Source organism: Ailuropoda melanoleuca, chromosome 13 (assembly GCF_002007445.2).
Source record: "Ailuropoda melanoleuca isolate Jingjing chromosome 13, ASM200744v2, whole genome shotgun sequence".
In the NCBI taxonomy this organism is placed as follows: domain Eukaryota; kingdom Metazoa; phylum Chordata; class Mammalia; order Carnivora; family Ursidae; genus Ailuropoda; species Ailuropoda melanoleuca.
This window is the reverse complement of record NC_048230.1, coordinates 59750343-59761667: the sequence shown is the minus strand read 5'-3', so window position 1 is coordinate 59761667 and position 11325 is coordinate 59750343. Positions and strand designations below refer to the sequence as shown.

The 11325-nt window shown below is 47.2% G+C and overlaps 1 protein-coding gene across 2 annotated transcripts; it reads left to right on the top strand.

Moving 5' to 3' along the window:
* Positions 1 to 53: 53 nt before the first annotated feature.
* ZSWIM3 (zinc finger SWIM-type containing 3) lies at positions 54 to 10686 on the top strand. 2 transcript variants are annotated; one of them, XM_034641753.1, is made up of 2 exons: positions 54 to 475; positions 8088 to 10686. In XM_034641753.1, exons 1-2 carry the CDS (start codon positions 448 to 450, stop codon positions 9851 to 9853), a joined length of 1794 nt encoding a protein of 597 aa, XP_034497644.1. In that variant the 5' UTR covers positions 54 to 447; the 3' UTR covers positions 9854 to 10686. The 2 variants fall into 2 exon arrangements, with proteins under 2 accessions (XP_034497644.1, XP_002928110.1); XM_002928064.4 differs by having other exon boundaries at positions 7918 to 10449.
* The last annotated feature ends 639 nt before the right edge of the window (positions 10687 to 11325 follow it).

Here is an 11325-nt window from a genome sequence, read left to right as displayed (position 1 = left end):
CTATCTTTCTCTGGCGATTGGAGAAAATGAGCGCCAGTCTGGGCATCCCGTGCGTGATTGGGTGTGACTGTGAGGGGGCGGAACCTGGGACAGACTAATAAGGGATGAGTGTCATTTCCCCTCTGTCAGCAAAGACGCCCCCAGACCCTTATATCCCTCTCTGCCCTAGGGCTCCTCCTAAGCTCCATAACAGGCCACTCAGTTGGGGCCGACCCTTAAGGCATACTGGACACACGCCAGCCTGTAGGCCCTCATATGTGACCTCTGAACCCTGGTGTTGATCTTGGGACCAGCCCCTGGTGTGCGCTGAGGGGGCGGCCATGGAGCTGGGCAGTTGCTTCAAGACCTACGAGGATTTCAAGGAGTGTTTCAGCGCCTACAAAAAGGAGAACAGGTGCTCCTTCATTCTCAGGGACTGCGTCTCCGTCCGCTTCCACAACCTCAACCATGGCACCTCCATCCGCGAGGACATCCTGTAAGGGCGGGGCGGGGGCGGGGCAGGAGGGGAGNCTGGGGCCCTGGTCTCGAGCATTCGACAGGCATTAAGCAACCGTCCTGTGCCTGGTGAAAAAAGCAAAACCTTCACAGGCATCGCGTTTTGACCACCCACTTCGCCTTCACTCATTCACTCCCTTACAGCTTGCCCGAAATTCCCGGAATAACTGCAATTTGCCCCATTCTTTGAGCCCCTGCAGTGTCTCTCATACAAGGTTTTGTCTTCACAAATAGATAAAAACGCCTTGGCGAGGATTTCCTTCATCAGTGTTCTCTTGACAAAGCAATTAACCCGGTCAATTGTTGGTTAGTTTGGCCATTCATCCATTCATTCTTGTACTTGGTTCTTGAGCTTCTGAGATTAACAACCGTTTTCAAACACTTCCCATGCCCCAGGAATCCTTCTCTGTGGCCTGCATGCTTTACCCGGAGGGCTGTTCTGAGAATTATAGATAAATGCCATTTTTCCCTTTTGGCGGCTGAGAAAACAAGCTGAAAGGCTAAGATATGGGTTGAGAGCTCCACTGTCTTCAGGGCTCCATGAAACAGCCCAGCATAAGAAAGTTTTACTTTTAATTTCACCATAAGAGAAAGAATGTTGAAATAACAACGGACCGGAGGTCTTTGTAGCAGGGACCACAGAGGTGTGTCTGGAGCGAACTGAAGAGCAGGCCCTATCTAATCAACTCTAGCTAATGGCCGCCAGGTGAAAATGAGCCGGTGTTGCCAGATTGGGGGCAGAAGTCACAAATCCAGGCTTTGGGTCAATATCTCCACTTCTTAAAAATTGCAAGTCAGTTCAAATTTGAATACACTCCGCGGGGGCCAACTCGAAGTACTTTAGGGGTTTCCTGTCTAAATTATGTTAGGCAGTTAAGGGAGCGGTGAAAGCCTCTTCTTGAGCCTGTTGGACCTTGATTGTTTTCAGCTCAAAATAATCCACATAACAAAGTGGCAAATTCTGGGGCAGCCTGCCTTGAACCCCATCAGTGGTTAAAAGGGAAAGCTTTAGAGTCAGAAAGACAGGCTTTACCGTAGAGTTTGGGCAAGATTTCATTTTTTCTGACCGTTTCGTCTTCTGTAAAATGAGGTGGATGTGGTGAAGAGTAAAAACCAAAATGCATATAGGAGCAGAAATGTGGTGCTCTGTAAGTACTCCCCGAAGTTGTAACTAGTACATGTTAGAAAATGGTACTTGAACTCAGTACTTTGAGAGCAAATGTGCTTTGGGAATTATCACTAAGTGACCAAAAGTCCCATTCCACTGGGAGATTCTATGATTTTTATGCCCAGTTTCCTCTCATTTTTATATATGGCTGTTGTGTTTTGTTTTTGTTATGTCTTTTGGGGGTTGATATTCTTCAAACAGTCCATGGAGTAGTCTCCTGTCTCTTTCCATTGCTGTTTAGTTTAATAGCTAGCCACCTTTTGCGGAATGTTTTCTTGGACCGCATTCCAGACACTCTTAGAACTTTACGGCCATTGTTTTATTTAATCCTCATCACACCCTTTGAACTAGGTCCCCATTATCTGAGTTTTCATTTTCCACGTGTCGGTAGTCACAAGGCCTGGTAGGAAAGCAGATGTCATACAAAAATCTTGCTAATAAACCAGCCAGTAATAAAATTAGTCACTACTAAATAATTTCCTACTTATCCCTACCAGTCCCGTTAGCATCTTCGGCACTCAGTTTCTGGCCAATCTATAGATGTGGTAAACATCAGGATAACACAATGGAAATAAAACTAATTGCAAACTGGAATTACGCATCTCCCAAGAGCTGTAGGACCTAGCAAAGTCTCTGAAAGTAATGCTTGAGAATTCCTTCCATCACCCTCAGCCTGACACCTGTGAACAAGGGAAGAAGGGAAATCAACAGGCTGATGATGTGATAGGAATTTGACAAAGAATATGCATAGCAAAGAATTAAATTAGGCCCTTGGAAAACCTGATAAAACCCAGGAATGTTTCCCTAAAACTGACCTTTCCATATTGTAAAAGTTAAACAGTAAATAAAGTATCATAGTATTTGGAGAAAATGTACCAGGAAAAAACCCCAACAGTTGACACTATAACTCATGCTTTGATTATTTTAAGAATTGGTACATGCTGCCATTATAACCTACATTTTGTTAAACTTAATATATTTTTTAAAGATTTTGTTTATGTGTCAGAGAGCACAAGCAGCGGGAGCAGCAGGCAGAGGAAGAAGCAGGCTCCCCACTGAGCAAGGAGCCCAATGCGGGACTTGATCCCAGGACTCTGGGATCATGACCCTAGCCAAACGCAGACACTTAACAGACTGAGCCACCCAGGTATCCCTATATTTTTTTAACTATTTAAGTGATCTCTACACCCAATGTGGGGCTTGAACTCACAACCCTGAGATGAAGAGTCACATGCTCTTCCCACTGAGCCGGTCAGGCGCCCCTAAATATAAACTTCATAATTTTAGTCTCCTATTTTAAAATAAAGTTCCACTTAAATCTTTTTTTTCTACTATTTACTATGATGTGTTTTTTCTGGGGGGTGTTTTTAGCTGCAATTAAGTGAAAACTCTGACTCAGAATGGCTTATTCGTAGAAGCCCGGGCCGGCGGGGAGGGGGGAGGGCTTTGAAGGTGACTGTTTCCATGGCCCAGGCTTTTTGTGTCTTTCCATTCTGCCATCCTCAGTTCTCAGCTTTGCCTGCAGGAAGTCTCCCCACATGGCACAAATGCAGGGTTCATGTCCAAAGGGAAAAGCCTTCCTTGGTTTCCTGCAGATTTCCTATCATGTTTCCTTCTCCAGAATTGGGTCAGTATCCATGCCCATTCCTAATGAGATTACCTTAATTGGCTTAGACCAGCCCTGAAGTACTTAGCTATGTGGGGGAGGAATGGCAACCCAAAATAAGTTGGCTTTCTGTTAGGAAGGAAGAAGGGGTTAAGGGCTGTTGAGTTAGCAACCCACAGATCCAGTCACAACCTTTTAAATGAATTCGCTTTTAGTGGTTCTGGTTGGTTTTGGATGGGGTACTGACTTTTCATAGACCAGTACTCTTGTTATTTTCGTATTTAGGGGTAAGGATTTGGAGGCTCAGAGGAAGCTAAATGACTTGTCCAGGTTCACACGGCTAATAAGTGGTAGAGCTGGAACTTAAACTCAGATCTTCTGACTCGGAGTCTTGTTCCTAACTCAAGTTTTATTGTCTAAAATGGCTTTATTCCACCTATAAAAATCCTATTCATTGCTGAAGGTGTGATTTACACACAAGGACACAAATCTTAAGTAAAATTAATCAAAAGCCTTAGTTAATCTGTACCAATCCCCAGAGAGTGAATCACTCTTTGTTCAGTTATAAGCATATTGCTTGTACCTCTCTTTAACTTAATTTTGATTTCACTGGCTTTTTTCACTTAATTTTGATTTCACTGGCTACCTATGTGAGCCTCTCCCTGCTTACTAGACTTAGAGAGTGGAGATATCTAATTAGTCTGTATAGCCCTGTGAGCAACTACGATGGCGTTCAGTACATAACAGGACTTGGTAAATGTTTGAAATTAAATGAAGGACTTGTTCAAAGTCATAGTTAGGAAAAGGAATAGTGCTAGGACCAGAAGCCAAGCGTTCTGACTTCGGTTCCCAGTGGTCTTCCCAGTGTACTTCTCATGTTCTGTTACAAGGAGAACTTCCTATGCTCCTCAGTCGATCATTTAGCATTCATTTGGTATGCCTGCTTCTAGCACCTGGTGTGTGCTAGCTGTGGGAGCGGGCACTGGGAGCACACTGGTGGCACTGTCCGGTAGGGAATACACCTACAAAGTGGGTGGGAAGCAAGGCTGGCTGACTCCCTTCCTCCAGGTCCTAGTTGAGCAGTCTCAGATATAAGCAGGAAGGGAGATTGAGAAAGGTGTGAAACCTTTTGCCTGTCTTCAAGGGAGTCGATGCTTTAAGCCCTGAGACAACTAAGTACAGATTAAAATAACTGCAGTGCTCAACAAGTTCTTAACAAAAGATTTGTGTACTTCACTGTATGTAGGTTATAGCTCAATAAAAAAGATTAAACGAAGCAGGGAAAAAACAGGCTTCAACCTAGTACCCAGTATGTTTGAAGTGCATGATGGCAACAAGGACATTATGTTTAGAGATCTTTAAGGAAGTTACTGAACCTGACTAGTGTGTTGACGGTCAACTTGACGAGGGTAAGAATGAGTATTCTGAGAAAGGAGAGAGATTTTGAAAGCGGACAGGCAGTATAAGGGTTAATTACACAGACTGTAGCCAAGCAGGCTTAGTTCAAATCCCAGATACTTATCCTTGAGAACATTTTTAAGCCTGTTTCCCCATCTGTAAAATGAGGATAATAGAACCCCTTTCCTAGTATAAAATGGTGCATGTTAGGGTCTTAATATAGCCTGGCATATAATACCTTACTACATGTAGTACTGGTAGGAAAGAATGTAAAAGACGTGTTAACGTATTGGGTATAGATGTGGAAAAGGAGGAATTAAAAAGAATGCCAAGGTTTCCACCCTGGGAGGTACAATCAGTCATTAATGGAACCAGGAAAGATTTGAAAGACCTTTGTGGTTGGCATTCACCAGTATCTTTTTTTGAACTGGCCTAACATATGTGCACTAAGAGTGCATGAGGTCAATCTAATTTGATGAGGTAGGGCTATGTTCAGACGTTGAGCCAGCTAAAGGGTAGGGTCCAGTCTATGGGCTTAGGGAAGGCTTCCTAGAAACGATGGTTGCATGTGGTCCTGAAGGATGCGTAAGCTTTGAGATGGAGGCAGGTGGGAAGGGCATTCCCGAAGGAGACAAACACGAGCAAAGGCAGAGAGATGAGACACAGCACAGTGAATACAGGAAGCTGTAGACAGTTTGTCTTTCTAGGGCACAAAAAATAAGATGGTGAGGAAGTGGGAAAGAAGGCTGACGAGACCAGCAGAGGCCACACCTCGGTCACCACTGACTGGCCTTGCCATACTACTGGGCTGCTCCAGCCCCTTCCTGGCCCTGAGCTAGGGATGGTGTTGCCGCCCCAGCACTGTGTACACACCAGGTGCAGGCATTTTCAGCCCTGGACCACTCCACCCTGTTATTGCAGGCCTGACATATCCTGTTTTTCTAATACCCCACAGGGTGGGCAGACAGGACCAGCTAGATTCGAGTGTTTGGAAAAGGGTTAGTGAGGTGCCCAGGCTGTGTCACGTCATGCCAGGGGCTGAGATTTTTTCCTCCTCTCCTGGTCACTAGGACACTCCCTGAGGAGGCAGGGGTGTGACCCATCCCACCTATGGTCTATGCGTCATTCATCGGAACATCTTTGATAAGCATCTGCTGAAAGAATAGCATTGTGTTAGGTGCTTGGAATACGCTGAGAAATAACTCAGTTCTGCCACTTGATGACGGCCCCATCCAATTTTAAAGGTACTTTATAAACACCTAGGAGAATGTCACAAGGCATAGGAGCTGTTATAACAATGGCAGGCTTTTATTTTGCATAAATAAAAGGCTGAACCAGGCTCTGGGCTAAATATTATGTCGGAGGCTTATTTAATCCTCATAACAATCTTTTTTTTTTTTAAGATTTTATTTTTAACTAATCTCCATACCCAACATGGGGCTGGAACTTACAACACCGAGATCAAGAGTTGCACGCTCTACCAACTGAGCCATCCAGGCACCCCTAATGCTCATAACAATCTTCATAAGATAGTCTCATTTGATGACTAGGAAACTGCACACAGAGGGGTAAAGTGACTTGCCCAAGGTCAAAGAGCTTCTGAGTGGTGGAGCCCTGATTAATATCCAAGCAGTCAGCCTCCAGCGTCTTCACCGTTTAACCACTAGGTATACTGCCACCCAGAGAGCCTTTTATGTTAAATAAATGCTGTGAATTCAGAGAAGGGAGCAGTTACTGTGGGTTGAAGACATCCACAAAGCCTTCCTGGAGAAGGTGGGACCTGATTTGGCCTCGAAGCATGGGTTGAATTGGGATAGGAAAAGAGCAGATATTCAATTTAATTACCCCTCTCCTTTGAATCATCACTTTCAGCCTAGAGTGGCAAAGCTGACAGGGTCCTAAAGATCATCTGACCCAGAGGTTCTCCCACTCTTAGGATTTGGACATTTTTGTTTAAATAAAATGAATAGAGATTTTTCCCATTAGAGAGGGGCACTTGTATCTTTGCTCTCTGGAGGAGGAGGCAAAGGCAGTAATTCCCAAAAGGCAGGAATGAAGGGGACATTTTTTTATATAATAACTTTTTATTATGTTATGTTAGTCACCATACAGTACATCCTTCATCCTTAGTTTTTGTTGTAGTGTTCCATGATTCATTATTTGCGTATAACACCCAGTGCTCCACGCAATACGTGCCCTCCTTAATACCCATCCCCGGCCTATCCCAGTCCCCCACCCCCCTCCCCTCTGAAGCCTCAGTCTGTTTCCCAGAGTCCATAGTCTCTCATGGTTCATTTCCCCTTCTGTTTATCCCCCCTTCATTCTTCCCTTCTTCTCCTGCCAGCCTCCCTGCTATTCCTTATGTTCCACAAATGAGCGAAACCATATGATAATTGTCTTTCTCTGCTTGACTTATTTCACTTAGTCTTAATCCTTAATCTCCTCCAGTCCCGTCCATGTTGCTTCAAATGTTGGGTAATTGTTCTTTCTGATGGCTGAGTAATATTCCATTGTATATATGGACCACATCTTAATCCAGTCATCTGTTGAGAGGCATCTCGGCTCCTACCACAGTTTAGCTATTGTGGACAACGCTGCTATGAACATTGGGGTGCATATGGCCCTTCTCTTCACTACATCTGTATCTTTGGGGTAAATACCCCATAGTGCAATTGCTGGATCATAGGGTAGCTCAATTTTTAACTTTTTAAGGGACCTCCACATTGTTTTCCAAAGTGGCTGTACCAACTTGCATTCCCACCAACAGTGTAAGAGGGATGCCCTTTCTCCACATCCTCTCCAACATTTGTTGTTTCTTGTCTTGTCAATTTTTGCCATTCTAACTGGTGTAAGGTGGTATCTTAATGTGGTTTTGATTTGAATTTCGAAGGGGACGTTTTAAACAGCAAGGAACCAGCTGGCCCTCTGCTGCTGCCTCTTGTCTGTTTTCCCTTGTGTCTTGCCTCCCACTGAACCATTGGGAGCTACAGATGGGCCACGAGAGTGAATGAAGGGAGTGGGGCTTAGACTGCGGACGATGTAAATGAACACAGTGTTAGTCGGGCAGGGTCTTGACAAAAGAGCTGAACCCTTTGGGATGGGTGTGTGAATGTCAGTCTTCCTTCTCTACATCCTGCACTGCCTCGAGGTCTCTAGGACACATATCAGCCACTGTATCCCTACAGGGTCTTATCTTACAAGAGAAAGGGGTGGGCAGTACCTCTCTCACTGTCATCTCTACCTTCCCTAGATATGTGCAGGTGAAATTTGTCTGTATTCGGACTCAGTCAAACAGGAAGAGAACCTCAGAGGCGGACATGTGCCCAGCGTACTTGCTCCTGCGGTACAATGAGAAACTGGATAGACTGTTTATCAGTGAACTCAACACCCAGCATATCCATGTTGACTCCAAAACTGCAGGTCCTGGAGGAGATGCTGCTGGCAAGTCTCAGAAGACAATGTGCGTGCAGAAACCCCAGCCTGCGCAGCCCGCAGTAAAGAAAGACCTTGACTTGGCCGACGAGTCCCCCGTTGAACCATCATTTTGCCTAGATAAGGTCCAAGCACCCTCAAAGCCAGAGCAGGAGGGCATCACTCCTTCTGACCTGGCCAAGATAGCAAAAGTGATGAAAAACTTTCTTAAGGTAGATGAGGGTTCCATGGCTTCTCTCAGCGTGGGCAATAGCCAAGACCTGGACCGGCTCAGCTTCCAGAGCAGCAAGATGAGCGATCTGTTCCTCCGCTTCCCAGAGAATCTCTTGCTACACCGGGTGGAGAACTCCCAGGGCCACATCCTTTATGCTTTCTTGGTGGAGAACAAGGAACGAGAGGGTCGCGTGGTACACTTTGCTGTGCTTCGGGCTGAGACAGCCACCTCCGTGGCCAAGATGCTGAGTATCTTCACGGAGTTCAACTCAGATTGGCCCAAGGTCAAGGTGGTGTTTGTGGACCCGTCCTTCCCCCATCGTGCCATCCTGCAGGAGATCTTCCCTGCCGCGCGCATCCTCCTCTCCATCTACCACACCACCCGGCTCCTGGAGAAGAAGTTGCATCGGAGTACAGCAAACCCATCCTTTAAAAGACTCATGAAGGAAGCCCTGCGGGAGGCCGTGTTTGTTACTTCTGATGCCAGCCTCCAAAATCTCTGTCAGATGTCCCAAGCCTTACTAGACGAGCAGCTCTTTGGCTTCCTACAGGCCCACTGGTTCTCCTGTGAACTGCTCTGGTACATGCACGTGAGGAAAGGCCTGCACGCGTGTAACACGTACATGGACAGCCTAGATGTGGTCACCAGCAAGGTGTCCAGCCTCTTCCGGGAACAGCAGTCTCTGCTGGACTGTATCCTCCGCTTTGTGGATTATATTGACTTCTTTAATACCAAAGGCTTGAAGAACTTGCCCACAGCTCCTCCCAAGTTAAAGAGAGCCCGGCCAGCCAGCATGCCAACAAAGCCCAAGAAGGCGTTTGGAGTCTGTGGGGGCAGCCTGACCAGGCTCCCCATGGAAGAGACCAAGCCAGGCCCACAGCGGGTACAGCTGCAGCAGCCGCCACAGGCGCGGCCCTCCCAGGCTGGCATGCTAGACGCCTTGCACGGCAGTGGCTCCCAGCTGGCCTATAAGCTGTGCCATCACGAGTGGGAGGTGGTGCAGAACTCCACCCACCTGGTGGACATGGCTGGCTCCTCAGTGGACATTCAGCTTCTAGAGGATTCTCACCAGGTGAGCAAAGACGGCTGTAGCTGCAGCTGTTCCTTTCAACGGTGGTACCGCCTGCCATGCCGCCACATTTTGGCCCTGCTGCACACCAGCCAGAAGCCCGTGGGAGAAGCCATGGTGTGCCGCCGGTGGCAGAAGAGGTACCAGCACCTCCTTGGGCCCAGTGGGGAGCTCCGGGACCCCGTCATGGTCCCAAACACAGGCCAGCCTGGGAAGCAAGGACGGAGTGACATGATTCAGGACCTAAGCAGGGAGCTAGCAAACCTGCTCATGCAGAGTGAGGGGCCAGAGCTAGAGGAGCGCTGTTCCACCCTGCGCAAAATTGTGGACATCTGGGCAGACCCCTGCCAGCCGCCTGAGCCCAGTCAGCAGCCAGAGGACTTCAAGGATGTGGGCCGCCTCCCTTTCCTCTGGGGAAAGCCAGAGGAAGGGGAGGGACTCCCTCTCGCTGGAGCCACGATTCACGATTGAAGCACTTGCACTGGCACACTGGACCACAGACCCCTCTCCTTGGAAGTCTGAGAGCTCAAGGCGGGTAGGACATGGCTAGGGGTCAGCATTTTCACCAGTGTCTTCCTAGGTAGGGCTAGGAAGATTGTTACAACGGGGAAGAGGAACCCCACTGGTGACAGTCCTTTGAATCCACTCCTCTTCTGCCCTACCTTTGTCATTCCTTGGGAGCCTCTTCATTGTCAAGGCCAAAGTTATCTCCTTGCCAAAAGGTCACCCCTCTTTCTGCCCTGACTCCTGAGATCAGATCTTACTCCCATTAGAGAGATGAACTTCTGCCCCAGAATAGGATGAAACAAAATATACCTGGTAAAAGGGCCTGTTTTCAGGGACAGAGGGTGACCCTTGGCTGTTGCTGCTCTTTACAAAGATTCTGTTATTTGTACTAATTTTTATTCATATTAAATAAAGGTTTTTGTTTTGTTTTTTAATAAAATCAAACAAGCAGGGGAAATGTGTGCTGCCTGAACAGGGAAGGAATCTAATGGGGGTTGTGGAGCTCCACAGGACCTGATGCCTTAAATTCAAATACTTAGCAGTCCACCACCGGCTTCATGCTCTTCCTGCCAACCAAGCCTTCAACACTGATTTCAGGCTGCCTAGAATTCTAGCAGGAGGAGGCCAAATAGATGTGGGTGGGGGGGGACCTGAACCCTAGATTTCACTGCCTGCGCTTGCTGGGTAACTGGACAAGTTTCTAAGTTCTTTGACCCCTGGCTTCCCATCTGTGAAAATAGTGTTGGCCTGTTCTAATCCCAATTTACCCTCTAGATTTACATAAACAGAACATTTTCATTCCAGTTCTAAGCCCCAGCATGGACTTCTGTTGTTGTTGCTAGTTTGTAATCTTCATCACCTAAATCTTGGGAGCTACCCAGCTTTCCCAGATGTCATCTTCAGGGGAACTGAGGTCAAAGGTGGCAGTCAGTGTTGGCTCCTGCACTAGTCTGCCATGACCTCAAACAAGTCACAGCGCCATTCTGGATCTCTTTCTTCTGTAAAACACTGGAGGGGGTGGAGCTGGGCAACACAAGGTTCAGCTCTCCCAAGGAGATCCGGATTTCCTCAACTCTAAGGGCTGGGCCCCTGACCCCTGATGGAGAAGGCAGAATTTGAGACCTGGGCCTCAGTTTCTCCATCAGGAGGAAGACACAGAACAACAACGTAGGCACGATTTCCTACCTGACCCCCCCCACACACACACACACCCGGGGCTAAGGAATTTGACCAGAAAAGAAAGAAAAATCCATAAAGCACTGCTATTTATTTTCCTTTTCATTTTCGGCCTCTGAGGAGTTTCCATAGTAACCCGCCCTTCCTGAGTCGTCTCCCCAGACGCGGGTCTTCTGAGTTCCAGCCTCAGGACTCAGGCTCGGCAGGATGCTAGTGTCCTCGGGCTTTCATTGGTCACCGCCAGCCGAGCCCCTCGTAAC